Below are 16074 nucleotides of genomic sequence, written 5' to 3'. Positions count from 1 at the left end.
CTGTCTTAAAGATTGTGTGAACGGAACGACGTGGCCGCGACATCGACGAATGGTCGGATTAACCCTCGGACTATGAGTGCTCGAGAAGAGTTGACGAATGCCGGGTCAGCTAACCTAGAATATCATTATAGATACACGATTTAAACACTTTTCAAAAGATAGGATTGAATTTTATCCCTAAAATATTCCTTATAATCTATTGCAATTTGTTTTTGCAATATTTACACTTGTCGATTAGAATTTCTTTAAGAGACCCATCCATTAATATGACGAAAGATCAATTCACTTTTGTTATTGATTAAATAAAATTCTATTCCCTCCACGAAATATAGAAAATTTAGAACAATATACAATTATATTTTCATAACAAATCTTAAATAAAATTTTATTTTGATTATGAATGGCCCAAATAAATAGAATTTTATTTAACAAAATTTTAGCAAAATTTTACGTTTCATTGCTTTTCAGCGATTTTCATACATTTCAATTTCAAATGCATAAAATTCTCCAGCTTTGTTATTGCAACCGGTGCAAATACAGTACCGCCGGCGTTCTTTTATGAATCTCAACTTCCCTCCGTTTTACTTGTTTCGCGATTTATGTTTTAAATAAACTCGATATGTGAGGAATTTCCGTTGTTGAAAAAACAGTTAATTTTGCCGAAAATCAAATAGTGGAGATGACGCGTTTATTCCTGAGCGCCGAAATATCCAATTTTAGATATCGAAAAAGATTACTTCCATGCAAATATTTCAATCGAAATAACATTGCGTTAGTACGAAAATATTTGTAGTTTTCGTCGCTTTAGCCTTCGGCATATATTTCCAGATAAATTTTGATCCGTTTGATTTCCATGCATACCTTTGTCGAATTAAATGTAAATTTCAGTACAAACGTATGAGCAGAAATCAGATATCGGAAGAAATAATAACTTTTCATTTATAAATATTTCGGTTCAAAATTATTTACTTTTACGTCTACAAAACCGACGGTTATACAATTGTTTACGTTTATAAAATTGTTAGATTAGCTTGTTTCTATGGAAATATCTTAGTACTGTTAGAGAAAGACTTAAAAATGAAACACAAAGAAAATGATTTCTGACTTGTCGACGAATATGTCACGAATAAATAACGTATTCAGAAAATTGACATTAACAATGATTTTACATTATTTATACTATTAGTGAAGAAAAAAACTGTCCCTGTCACAGAACAATTTTTGTTATTACATTTTACAAATTCGACAAAAACTAGAATCTTTTTTAAATCAATTTCTATTGCAATTTACAATGATTTACATTTTCACTAAATCTAATTTATGAAATTTAACAATTCGGTCTATCGTTATTCAAAACTGCAACTATTTTTGCACAAACTCAATTATTTATAATTTCTTCAACTTCTAACACAAAGTCTAAAGTGCGCAAAACTGATTATGTCAAATAAAGCGTTAGACGGCGATCTCGTGACAGGTACCTACTATTCAGGGCTGACGGGAAGACGGCTGTAAACAATCCGGGTACGTTTGTCCCAGACGCCTTCCTGCCATCTCTGTATTCAACTCTCAGAGAACTAAATACTCAACACTTTCCCTTAATTACCTCATCCAACACCGATTTGTATATTGTCCTCGACTGTCCACACAATTCCTTATGCCTAGAAGTACATTTACATTAAACAGCACGGATATCAATTTTATTTCAATGACTGCAATTAGGCTATTTATACAACTCTATTATCAATAAACCAAAGAAAGCAATTTTCGCAACTTTATAGCGGTATAAAATATTTTCTATAAATTTTCTATAAATCAAATTTATGCTATATTTTTATATCTTTTACAATGGAGCTTTACGAATGTAATTTTCCTGACGCAAAATGAATAATATGTGAAATGTAACGTAATTATCAAATATGAATGTTTCAAAATTAATTAATAATTCATTTCCAATTGATTCAAATTAATTAGTAATTCATTTCCAATTGATTCAAATTAATTAGTAAATAATTGTAAACAAATCAACAACTACTTCAAATTCATAATTTATTTTTATAATTACTCTGAACTTGTGCTATGCTGTTATATACGTATAATCTACGCACCTGTAACTTCTATTGCAACAACCTTATTAAAGAATTATCTAACCGGGCAGAAAGAAAGGCTTCCTTTCCTCCGCTGTCCCAAATAATTTATAAAGCTCCCAAAAAATCTGTTACGACGAAAGGTTCCGTTCGAACGGACTGGTCCAAGATGACCCGGCATTCGTTTGGCGAGGGTTGGCCGAGGACAGTCGACAGCCTCGTGTATCGTCCCGATCTGACACCATGTTCCGTTGTTTGCATGGGCACCGTGTTGACCATGGGCCACAGGAAATTCCGTACGTGATGATGCACTACGAAAAAAACTACACGGGGAACGCGCGGTTTTACGGGTTTTGCGTGGACCTACTGGAAGCGGTGGCGAGGGAGGTCGGCTTCTCTTACCGGTTGGAGCTGGTACCGGACAGGAAGTACGGCGCGAAAGACCCGGAAACCGGGGAATGGAACGGCATCGTCAGAGAACTCATGCGACATGTATGATTTGGTTTGTTTAATTTTTCTCATCGTACTTGGCCCACCCCTCGCTGTTCATACACACGTACACACATGGTCGTCGTAGGTAACTCTCTAGATTACTTCTCTACCACCTGTTCGCTGAATTTTTCTAGACACTATTTTATATTAGATTTACTTTTAGACGATGATGTATATAATATATGTATACATACGTACATACAATGGATGTTTTTCTCCATACATTATCAACACGTACGCACCTTACGTTAAGCTAGACACTGAAGAAACACCACACAATTTACAGTTTACGATGCACCTACAATTAGTTCACTTACGATTGATCGGAGACTGAGGTCGATAGCTGAAGTAGAGGATAGACGTTGTAGCACACCTGTTCACGAATATCAGTTTGAACCGTTTGGCTGCGGTCGTCGCATAAACGTAAACTCGAATCGAAGAATCACTGTTGTCTTTATATAAGGAACTACTTCTTTAATTACATCCTTCTAGGTGACAACCAAAACATTAGAACCTGGAAAGAGTGTATTTTCCACGTTGCTGTTTTAACAGACGATATTTACATTTAATTATCGGCTATTTATATCGAGTTCAACGTGACGATCAATTGGTACGTGATTGTTACGCAACGATTTTAATGGATTTTGGAAGTCAAGGAAGTCGGCGTGTAATTGGCCGCTCGGTAAGTTTGCTTCCGTTGCTGACCGAAAAAGTCACAAGTCTCATGTTTATCGAACGGCAACTTTAATTAAAACTTCCATTTCACGAACTTGTTAAAAACTTTCGTATGCTGTAAATATATGAAAATTCTTAGTCTAATTATAATATTCATGAGTTGTCCCGACAAATGTTCATTTCATTAAACTTCTGCGCAGAAAATCAGGAAACTCCATTTTCCAATGAGTTGTAACGAAATTAACTGCTTCTGTAAACAGAGTCACGTATTTTTTCTTGTTTGCTTCGATTCTTTATAACGTTCGGCTGAAAAATTAGGGTTCTAGATTTTAAAAAAAGAATATCTTCTTTAAGAAGACTTGTGTTTTCCAAAAATGTCGCGGATTATGTTTCAATAACATAAATAAATATTTCAAAGTTTTTTGACGGTATCCTACAAATTTTCATACAAAATATATTTCGCAAAGTAATTCCGTTCTGATTTGGAAAAAATAAATCGTTCCCTAAAGAGGAAAATAGCTGCATTCGCATTGGCTCGATTGAATAAAGTCATCTAAAAATAGACTTGTCCATACCGTTTCATATTCTCCTATAAAATTCGAGCTGCGATCCTAATTATATTTATTCGAAGCTACAATCTGTCCCAATCGCAATCGTTACTTTATTCTGCGCAACGTGGAATCGAACCAACAGCTGTCCGAACGCCGGTCGCCACTTTAATAGAATGATCGGGAAACGCGCGGGATCGTGCTCGTCCGCAATCAAACGGTAAAGTGCCCGTTTAGTTCCAGAACGAAACATCGAGTGCAATCAAGCTAGAGGACACTGGGAGAACAGTGTGTCTCGTTTTGTTCACGCTCTGTCTGTTCACGTCGAGGTTCGAATTCTACTCGAACCTTGTGCAATCGAACCGAACAATACCGCCCTCCCCCCCTCCCCCCCACGATCTTGCCGAATCCCGAGAAAATCACCTCTAGTCAGTGAGGAACCACCAGTCGCCAATTAGAACCGCGTTACTGTAGACGTTGACCGCACCTCCACGATACATCCTTTCTACAATCGTGTTCGAGCCAACAATCTGCCGGGTGTATGACTCCGGTGGACGTTCCGCCAACCTTGGAACTTCTACATCGCTGACTCGTTGTTTGCTCGGACCTGCCCCAACCCCCTCCGGAACGGTGACATAAAGGAGGAACAAAAACTGCTCGCACAAACACTCTAATATGAGCACGATATGCAAAAGTTCGATTTATGGTTTTCAATGGGATGATTTTGTCAAGGTTTTAATTGTATACTTAGTGGTCTAAATGGTCAATTTTTAAATGCCAGGTCGTGCGCAAAATGATTTGTTTTTAATAACCTTTTCGAGTTGGCAAAAATATGTTACAAATGATGCATTTTGCGATCGAAAAAGTGTTTGTTTGAATTTAATCACCAATGGTTATACTTTTAAAATCTCCGAGAACTGTTTTTCAACGGTTGGTCGGTATTACAATGTTTCTAATATTAACCTCGTAGACACGGCTGGATTTTGTGCCAATGGAATTTGTCATAACCAAATTACCATTTTTCTTAATATATATATTTTTGATATAGCTATGTGCAGTACTAGCTATATTCTTTTCTTAGTGCATATACACTTTCACTTGAATCGTTTACTTTAATAACTAATAATACAATTTAGTGAAACACGGAACATCCGCGAAAGCCACTATTAGGCGCGTCGTGCCTAAGAGGTTAACCGCTCATAAGCTTGAACGGGTCGACAATTTTTGCTCTACAATTATTGGAATTATAAAGCCATCGGAAACCGTTCGATAAATTTATTCGTCGCAATATATATTAATATAATAACTGGAAAAAGTCGAAATAAATTCGCGACTGCAATTTGTACAAGGCAACGCAGACGAGTCACTTTTAAAGCCCGGTTCGGTTTTTGCTAATATGTTCTTGCGAGTGACTTCGAAAAGAGATGTAAATTTTCAAATTAGAGACGTTTTGTGCTTCAACGGTGACAGTAATACGATTCTAACTTGCATCGTACTGTTCTGTGAACTCCTGAATTACGTTATGAGTACAGAAATACGTATATTTGAATAATAGTTAAAGCGACGATGACGCTTATAACGCGCCAATTTTCTGCGAACAGCTTTCAGTTTACTTGAAGGAGCTGCACTTGGGAAGGGCAATCCTTTGACAAACGGAGAGCGTTGAGAAAATTAGTAACGATGATCCATTTCTAAGATACAAATAGCTCTGTAACGCGCTGAAAATGGTACTGGTAGCATGTCGCAGTAACATTACAATTTCTTGCGGTCGTTTCGCCGCTCGAAAAACGTTTTAAACCGCTAAACGTATACTTGGCATATATTAAACATACAGTAAGCACGCATTGCATACAAAGAGTATCTCCGACCGTGCAACCTCCTCGTGGTATACCTCCAAGTTATTGTAGTACTAGCAACGCATTTTGTATTCAATGTGCGATAAAACGGCAACAGGACTTTTGCATCAACTTCTCACAAGTCATTGTAAAGGGGAAACTTCTCTCTGCGAAGCCACTTCGGGACGAATCGTGAAACAAATTTTTTTAATCCTGTAGCTCCATTTGAATTTTAAAACGTTGTAGAATAAAAGCCAATTTCAATTTTCCATTCCCGTAACCAGTACAAAGGGTTCGCCGAGAAAATACAATTGCGGTATTTTACAACGAGCTTGGGTAACTCGGCGTGCGTTCATCTTTTAACAAGATTAAATATCGGTTCAAAGATCGACGATTTTTCAGACAAAAGTACGGGGACATACAAAAATTCGCGCTACTCCATTTTTATATTTCGTTTTCAGATTTTTCTGTAATTTATCAGTCCCGTTGTCTGAAGGTGTGTTTTAAAATACATCGTAAATTCAAATTGTTGTAAAGTTTTTCTCAGTGTTAACCGAAACGGCGCGCTGTGCGACGAGTCGCGCCGCGAGTAGTGGCAGCTAAATCACGAGCGCTGTGCGTTAATTGCTTGCAAGTATACACTGCGTAACGAACCCCATAAATCGAGCATGAATCATGGGATGTTAATTGGTCAGCGCGGCTCATCAGACTGAAGCGCCGACCTGTAATGGTTTTCAAGTGTCTTTCGTACAGGATTGCTCAAAATCTTGAATTTCTCGATTACCTAAGATTAAATCATGGTTTGAATTTGGTAATAATCGCAAGTAGAGAATTTAGATATAAGACGCGAGACCTGCAAAAAAGCATACTGTAATCGGAAGCATAGTCATTGATATTGCTTTATTACGTAGGCTACTATTTGCAAGCCCTCTTACGTATTACACATTCTTGAATTTGGGTTAATACTTGAAAATATCATGTACCATAAAAAATATGTAGCATTGCATTTGTACAATTAGAGATCGTGTTCATATATCTAAAAGTACAGTGAAGTCTTCTCAATTATCCTTCAGCTTGTAAATGAAAAAGATCAATTTGATAAGAGATGATACGATTGTTCAAGCCTCGCTGCTCGTTTTTATAGTTCCCGTTTGTCAATAACTATAAAATACTATCTTATCTCCTGTAATTAAACTGTCCATCCTTGTTTGCAATCTGCGGGACATGATTTCCCTCTCTTATTTTTTCTGAGTCACGGTAGGAAAATATAGTGACCAGTGAACTCCATAGTCACTACATTTATTTCTAACTCGCTATAATCTTTAACTTAGATAAATAGTTTTGAAATATGAAATTTAGTTACAAAATAATGCTGGAAAATACGATTTCATCATTTTAAGGTTGCGAGGCAGGAAACCCTTTATACGCTGCCGCGTTTCAATGAATAGCGGCGGTATTACAATTTAAAATGAAACGTCTGTATGGAATGCATTAAAAATTAGCGCCAAGCTTTCATTAAAATATCAGAATTCAGCAGAAACCGAATGAACAGATTCAGTAGCAGATGTAGTATAGTATGGATACTACTGAATAATTTAATTTGATTTTACCATTTAACTCACTGCGTGCTGGTTACCATAATTGATTGGCGTTAAATTGATATTTAAACGATTTCATCACCGTGCTTCTTCACGTATCTTTCTGTTAAGCAGAACGACATATAATCTGTATTTTAGGAAAACCTCTACATCTCAGGTAGGAACTTTTATGAGGGTTCAGGTATACCTGCAAGTATGCTAGGCACAAAAATGCGTACTGTCGCCTAGTTTACTAGTTCTTCTATACAGTCCGTAGTATTCGCATCGTGCGCCTGTCGGTATAATTATAGTTCTTCCACCGTACCTTCCTATCAACCTTTAAATATAATTATTTACACTGGTTTTTATACTACGCGAGAGTTTTATTCCACACAACCCCTCAACACTTTACGTTCAAGCTACGTGAATTATCGATAACCAACACATGGAAACTTTCTATGAATATTATTATTAATTTTTTACGAGAAAGGTACACAATCGGTACATTATGTAGTACGGCGAGCATTTACAACGAATAATTACAATTAAGCCGTACATCTTTATGCACTTATTGCATTTTTAAAGGTTATTCATTAAGAAAAAGTATTTGTATCTCCATTTTATGTTTAGAATGTGGTGTTTTCTACCTACTCGTATTAAGGTCTAAAAACAATTTCGCGTGAGTCACCGATAACGTACACGGCTCATAATAAACTAAGAACAATCTTATCGCATCTAAAAGTTCGTTAGTCTTTTATGACTGATCGATAATAATTTTTCTGATCGATCGTTTCCGTTGCGATAAATATCCATGGGGGAGCATTAGAAATCGTTCGTCATTTATTGGACTTTGTTATATGCACAATTAATTTCGATTGGAATCAATCTATGATTCGTTAATAATAAAGTCGAGTTCTTACCGTTCATAAAAATTATTATTCATCATACTAGCACAATGTTTCTCTCTCTCTCTCTCTCTCTCTCTCTCTTTCTTTCAATCTCTTCTTCTATCCTTTCTCTATCTCTCTCTCTTGTTCTCTCTCTCTCTCTCTCTCCCTCTCGTTCTCTCGTTCTCTTTCTCTCTCCCTCTCGTTCTCTCGTTCTCTCTCTTCTTTCTCTCTTTTCTCTCCCTCCATCACCTTCCCTCGATCCTTCCTCCATAATTTAATGCATTTAATGGTATCTGTCAGCAACGACGATTAATTTTCAATTCCCGGTCTTCTGAAGATTGAAAGCGCGGTCATGTCTAAATTGTCCTCCTATAAATTCAAGGGTGACTTATTCAGGTGCCCACAGGAATGTTTTATTTGAACTTTCGCCTGATAAGTAATTCATTGGAACCAGCAAAACGTTAATCGTCAAGATTCACCCTCCAATAAATTTGTCTACATATACTTCAGGATAATTCTCGAGAAAACAATATCTTTTGTAATTTAATTTACGAAATTTTTAAATACTTTTTAAGGTACATCGTAATAGCAATATTTATATTCTGTAACCGAATTTAGCGATTCGTGTGTTAACTCTTTGGGGCACGGTGGGATTAAAAATGTCCCACCTTTTTAATGTACGGTAATGTATAATGGGACCATTTAAGCCTCATTTTATAAATTCGGTTGAATTATTATTTATTTAAGTTTTTATATGCTTTCAATAAAAAGATTACAATTTTGTATAATTAAAAACGCAACAAAATTTCTGTGCCACATGAGCCTATTTATTTCCCGAAATCCTGTGCCTCAAAGAGTTTTAAACAGTATTTTCATCTCTTCAGCTGCTTATTGAAATAAATGAACGATAAGTGGCATTGACATTTATTCTTATAACTTTAAAAGATGGCATTATTAAAATAATAAGGAAATGAAACTAAATTGAAAACTTTTCAAAGCGCGATCTCTGTCATTGACCTGGAGCCGCAGTGATAAAGCACAATGGCGTAGAACACAGTTGATGACCGAAGAAATAAGGACGAATAATGCGGAAAATTTCGTGGCCACGAGATATTTCGCTTCGGCCTCGTCTTCAATTTAACCACGCCGCATTCTTGCAGTTGTTCTCGTGTAGGCGCAGCTATTCACTGTCCTGGTTACCATATCCTGGGGGAGCATTCGCTGTAATAGTCTATCGAACGGTAATCAATTTACCGGTAATCTGCATCGAGCGCCACCGAGTACGAGGCACATTCATTCCCTTCGTTCATGGGCTCGCATAGCTCGCAGTAATCATCGATCGAAGTCGAGACGCGATTGAAATCCGATACTAGATTGTCATCGTAATTTCTTTCTGTCTTTATTGTTTAACCCTTCAGCTGCGGCCAGTTTTAGCGGAAGTAATTTTTATGGGGCGCGCTTCGAAGCGTATCAGTAACATCGATCTAAAGGTTCTTTCCGTTTATATTGTTCATTTTGTTTCGTAGACAAAGAATTTATCATCATTATCAGGAAAGCTCAATGAAAATAATAAAGAATAGGATAACCGTGGCCATGAAATTCATGTATAAGTACACGTGTATAAACAAATTTATAAAACTTGTGTTTAGTCTGATCTGATTAACAGTTTTTTTATTAATTTTTTTTTAAATATATATAGTTGAGGCTACGTCTTGTAAACACATTAATCATAAAATTTTTTAATATTGTTATATTATCTTGTTTTCCTATGATATGAAATCATTTTCATTATACAATAGAGAGATAATGTACCCAGTGATCTGTCATTCTCTTAATTTGCCTCTTAGTCAAAGTAAATGCAGTAGAGACTCTCGTTTGAAGGTTTATTTTTCTTGTATCCTGATATTAAAACATTCTATTATCTAAAACTTTCATTGAAGTTCTTAATTAGACGATAATGTATCTAAATATAATTTACTTCATTTTGAGGTTATGTATATGTATATAATGTTTCTAAAAAATAGAATAGATTATATAATAGAACGTTTAGATGACAGAATATTGTAACAATAAATATTCAGATAAGGAAAGCTGTACTGTGTAAAGATAATTTTTAATTTTTTAAACACAATCTACGACAGACTCTTCACTTCCTAAGATTACAAACTGCTGACTTCGTAACTTCAATTGAAGTTACCTAGTGTTATAACCAAATTATGATCTGCTCTAAATATATATTTTAATAACGTGTTGCGTAAATTTTTACGTATTTATAAATTTATTATATAAATATAATTTATATATAAATTTGTATACAAACGTCGACGCCAAATAATTGTGTTTTACTAATATGATGTGGCATAACGATGAACCCACTTTCATAAATACGACATGTCGCTTATATCGTCCATGATATTCAGTATTCCATTAATTGCTATATGGATGGCAACAGTTTAATCAATACCACGGACTAATACAATTTCAATAATTCTTCTGTTTTCGTTATCTTTAACCATTCAAAATATGTTGCGAGTACAAATGCTGTGTAATGGAAACGGTTGATTGGAAAATAACAGAAACAATCACTGGATTGCAGATCTCATATATATTTAAAAAAATCTTTATGCAAAACAAAAATTATTTTTAACTACATCAATTTTAACTTGGTAATTTTCAATATGATAAACAAGGGTAAACAACATGATAAATAAAACATTTAAAGGACTACCAAGCTTAAAATCAAGAAGTATTATTTTAAAGCAGAAGTCTCAAAACTTTAATTTAAAAAAGAGTCATCATCTGACGATGATTTCTTGTAGAACTATCACGAGTTAGAGTTGGTAAATTTTTATCCAAAATTTTTCTACGATATAATCTTTTTTAACAGTGTATGACCATATAAAGAAACCAAAAATTGTACACCAATTAATTGATGTTGAATTGCTTTCACTATTTATATTTTACTATTCACAACTTGCAAAAATGATTAAAATTTTCATTTTATACACAACACCCGATTTGATTTCTCAATAATAACGTCTATTGTTCCTCTCAACGTAATAGTTTACTCAAATAACAAGTTTGCAAATCGAACCGATAAAAGTACGTGAAACTTGCTCGAGAAAGAGATTAGCAAAGAAACTATCTGAATTTTTGAACAAACACCGTTCTGCAGAGATCTCTCAGGAGATGTTGCTTGCCGAACAAGGTTAAGAGGAAAAGCGCGTTCCGTTGTTCTGCAATCCGTCAATGCATGGTCACAGGAAAAACGATCGACTCGCGGGATCGCGAGACGATACACGAGGGGGTGCATCCATTCGTCTGTCGTGAGTTTCCCTGACAAACAAGAGACCCAGGGAAAACGGGAACAAAATTGGAATTTTGCCACTGACGAAATTTATTCGGCCAAATAAATCGTGCATTCGCGCACAATAATTATTCATGGGAAATATTATCGATAATGCTGGAGGCGAATATAATTAATATGATAGAGAGACGTTAGTGTAATGGCACTCGGTAATTAAAAGATGTTAGTGTGTTAACACTTGGTAATTAAAAGGTGTTAGTGTAATAACCCCTTCTTCGACGTTATTGAATTATTGAAAAGCAATTTCGTTTTCTTTCGTAAACTATCTATTTGGAAAACTGAAATTATTTTCGCAATAACTCAATATAATAATAATTACTGGAATATATTGTCATATGATTTTAACAATTATCTATCATTTTCATATACAGGTAATTAGTGTGTTTACTTATATTTAGTAAAATGACTGAAGCATTTGTTACGTCGTTAATATGTTCATAAAATATTAGCAATTCTTTTACCTTATTCCTACAGTACAGTCTATCACCCGTGTACGATTTTAAAACATTCTCAAAAGAATCAGTATTTACTAAAATTGTATATAATCAAACATTGCGTAAAGCACTACCTATTCAACGCATTTAGATTGATAGAGGCGTAACACAAGATTCTATTTCGAATACAAGCGTGAATTGCTGCAGCAATCGCTGACAGGATTTAGGGTGCAATATTTGCTACCTGTGGCAGCAACAAGAGTATCACGCGCGCAGTCCCGGAAAATGAAACCAGGGAGAACCTAATTTGTTTGTTGCCCGGGAGCAGGTGTGGGCGTGGTGGAGCTAAGTTCAGGAGAAAGAAAATCTTGAGAACGGTGTACGATAAAGCACGTACACGTGGAAGGTAAATCCTAAGGAGAATGGGGGAAGAACCAGGAAAATAGAGTGTACTGACCGTGGACCCAGGAGGGATATACTTGTAATAAAAAAATAGTCTTGAGCAGCATAAAAAGGTTAATGAGACGCTGAATCAGAAAGTGGGGAGTGGCAGAGAGGGAGCGAGATAGATAGAGGGAGAGTGAGAGAAAGCGAGAGAGAGAGAGGGGGGGTAGCAAAATTGTGGAAAATGGGTGGTAGAGCGATAAAAAAATGAGTAGAATACGGTGGAGGCAAGGAGTGTTTCGTAGGGGTGGCCGGAAATAAAAGGATATGTAGAAAGGATCGGAGTGAAGGAGAGGGAGAAGAAGAGGAAGGGATGGAGGAGGAAAGGTAGTAGTTCCTTTTTATGGTCCCCGTAGGAGCAGCCGTACGTAATGCTGAAGAGCAGAGGGAATTTCAGCGGGAATGCACGTTACGAGGGCTTCTGCATCGACCTACTCAAGGAGATAGCTCACATGGTGGGCTTCGCGTACAGGATCGAGCTCGTGCCGGATGGCAAGTACGGCGTTTACGATTACGAGACCGGCGAGTGGAACGGAATAGTCCGCCAGCTGATGGACAAGGTGAGTATGCGCCTGTCCGCCCGTGTGTCCAACCCGCGCGGAGTTATCTCTGTTTACGCGGCGCGATCTCTCGCGCGAGGCTTGCGACGCCCCGTAAGTATCCCAAACACTTTAACAGTCCGAACAAGTATTGTGTCTCGAGCGATGCGGGACGGCCGGCACGGGGTTCTGCTGATAAAATGAGTCCAACAGGATGCTAGGAATTGTGGTCGGCCGGCTCCGGCTGGAACACCAACTCCTGGGGTGACTGTTCAAACTGCGATTGTCCACTTTAAAGTTGTTTCGTTGCGTTCCTGCGACCACCGTACCGACGGCTCCACGGTTTGCTTAGGAACGCGGAATCAGTATTTTGACAGACTAATAAGCGGCTGCGTAGAGCACGGAGTGAGCCACCCAGTGGAGTATTAGATGTAAAACAAAAGCGCTTCGGAATAAAATAATGCCATTATCATTATTTGCCATTATTATATTTTAGGGAAGATTTTTTAAATCGACTTTTGCTCAGTTTTTTAGAAGAAATACTCCAATTTGCATAGCGCGTTCTGTTAACGCAATTTTCGAAGACTTTTGATTCTACGAATTATGAGACAGTAGATAACACTAACGATGGAAGTAATATTTCGAACAGAAAGAGAGGAATAATAGCTTTGCAAACGTATCTACGGGTTCGTCCAATTGCATTTATGCTTATTTCACTGCGACAGATATTTTGCATCTTTTAAACAGGAAGTTCGTTCTACCATCACGTTAAAAATGTGATCTTTAAACATTACTATAGCATTTGGCAAAGCAAATATAAGACTGCATCAAAATTTTGACATCGATCATCGATTTTCATTTTACACAGTCATTGCAATTTGACTCAATAAACGATCACTAGTGGATTGAAGTTCGGAAACTATTCAGAAACAGCCGCAAAATGATTAGTTTATAATTATTGTTTCTGTACCGATCACTATTCCACAACGTAGTCAGCTTTAGGCGTTATAAGCATCAGAGGTTAATTCGGAACTATTATAGAAACGAAAACTAAATGCACATTGAAAATGATGGAATGGAATACGTAATACATCCCGTCAGAGTTTAGCAGTTGTAAAGTGAAAATGTTGTAGCACGTTTGAATAATGGAGAAAGTAAACGTTTGCTATTAATGCGTTCAAAGTCAGAAACCGTGTGTTCGTACATAAAAAGAAAACACGAGAACAGCGAAACACAATTAGTTACCCTTTTTCATGCGTTATTAGCTAGCTCGTTTCATACTCTGTCAAATAAAAATCGCCATAAAAAGTATGCTCGAAGGATCTTCGAGAGGTCTTCAGGCGGTATACCAAAGTCTCGTGTCCCCGCGAATAATTTAAAGCGAAAACCAAGCGACCGAACACGAATTCAAAAAACTGCAAAACCGTGCGAGTACATTTTGTTGCGTACTGGCTAGCCCCACGCAGAATTTGGATTCAGGAGAGCAAGTTTCTCATGCCGATAACGAAGACATGGGTGTTACAACGGATACTAGGCAGGTTTGCAATGCAAATCACGAGCCAGCGCAGCGGAACGCGTGGAAATGCACCGTTCTCCTCCCTAACTAGGAAGCGCGAAACCACCCTTGCTTTGGCATAGCTTTAGCTGTCAACCATGTCCCACGTAACAGCTAATACGCGCATAGCCGATTGATGAAGTGCGAGCTTAAGTCGTGGATTCCGGATGCCCGGGATCGAATATTCTAATGGAGTTACTAAATTAGCGTAATTAACGTCGTTACAACTCGATTACAGCCGGTGATCCATAAGAAGGATGTTTTGGAAGAAAAGGGATTACGATTCGGTTCGATAGTCGAGTGTAAGCGACAAGTGATTACTAGACGGTGGATGTTAAAGCGCTTTTAATGTGCTCGAAACGATTTATTAAGTGTCACATTAAATGACGCGTTACATTATTATTCTGAATATTGTATGCATTATATTACTTTATATGCATTATATTATTTTGTATGCATCGGTATGCATTTGTAGATATACAAGGAAATAGATTGGTATTTGACTGTATAATACGTGAAACGGTTATTTCGTCATGTACTTTTTAAACGATTTAAATTGCTATTTAAATCAGTTGTGTAGCTTTAATCATTTCAGAAATACTCGATTTCTTAAATATAATTGATGACTACTAATACAAAATATATATGCAATATTTTTGAAACAAGTTCTTGTTATAAGAGGAAAGAAGAAAATTCGCCATTTTAAAATCTTCACGTAAAGAGTTGCTTCTTAATAATTTCTATAAAATTGTCCTCCTAAATCATGAATTTATAATGGCACCGAAGAAATCTCTTGAACACTGCAGTAATCCTGAAAGAAAGCGTTAGAAACTGTTTAGAAGATTTTCACAGAGATTATTTATGTTCGTGCGAACGAACGCGTGAAATGTCGCGAATCAATCGACACGAATTCCTCGCAACACGCCGGTCACGAGATCTTTAATGGATGTGGTTAAACATGTCCACGGCTAACCATACTGTCAACCGTTCATTGCTAAAAGTAGATGCAACAAATTATCCCATTATCGATTCAGTATCGGACTAGATGGTGGTTGTAAATCAAACTGAAATTACCGCAGCACGAATTCGCGTCGTGTCGAGAATGTTGCGCCGCGGTTTAGGTGTTATGGCATATATTGGGCTGGCTTGCCGATCATGTTCAATGACACGGTTTGAGGAGTCATTAATATCGACACGAAGTTATCCTGATCAATTGATTTCATTAATCCACGATTTTGGATCGATGAACGTTTCTGAGAAATAAGTAGAATCGACAAAATGTTTGAGAAAAATGTTCATTACACATGTGTACACGCGTTTGTAATGTCCACGATCTTGTAATTTACATACAAGTAGACTAATTTATATTAATATTAATATATATATTAATTTTGGTTATAAAGATTCTTTGCTAAATTCTTTCAATATTTCGTAATGAAGCAGCGTTTAATAAATTAACTTTTAACAGCGTGGGTGAGTTAGTAAAACAGTTGATAGTAACGATTATATTAAATACAAATAACCAACATGTAAAGAAAAATTAGTATAGTCGTTCACGTAACGCAAGAGATGATCTTCAATTCTGAAGAGCGGTCGAACTACCATTTTCTTCCCCTTCTTTTTTCCCTTGCTTT

At 36.6% G+C, this 16074-nt stretch overlaps 1 protein-coding gene across 1 annotated transcript in view; it reads left to right on the top strand.

The window, feature by feature from the left end:
• Positions 1–16074, top strand: part of LOC144467996 (glutamate receptor ionotropic, kainate 2) — a 211558-nt gene that overhangs the window by 168809 nt on the left and 26675 nt on the right. Inside the window, exon 11 of the mRNA XM_078177070.1 lies at positions 2373–2576. Within this exon, the coding sequence (XP_078033196.1) occupies positions 2373–2576 (204 nt within the window). The remainder of the gene's footprint in view (positions 1–2372; positions 2577–16074) is intronic.

Source organism: Augochlora pura, chromosome 1 (genome assembly GCF_028453695.1).
Source record: "Augochlora pura isolate Apur16 chromosome 1, APUR_v2.2.1, whole genome shotgun sequence".
NCBI classification, from domain to species: domain Eukaryota; kingdom Metazoa; phylum Arthropoda; class Insecta; order Hymenoptera; family Halictidae; genus Augochlora; species Augochlora pura.
The sequence above is the reverse complement of the archived record's forward strand: the minus strand, read 5'-3'. Positions and strand labels throughout refer to the sequence as shown.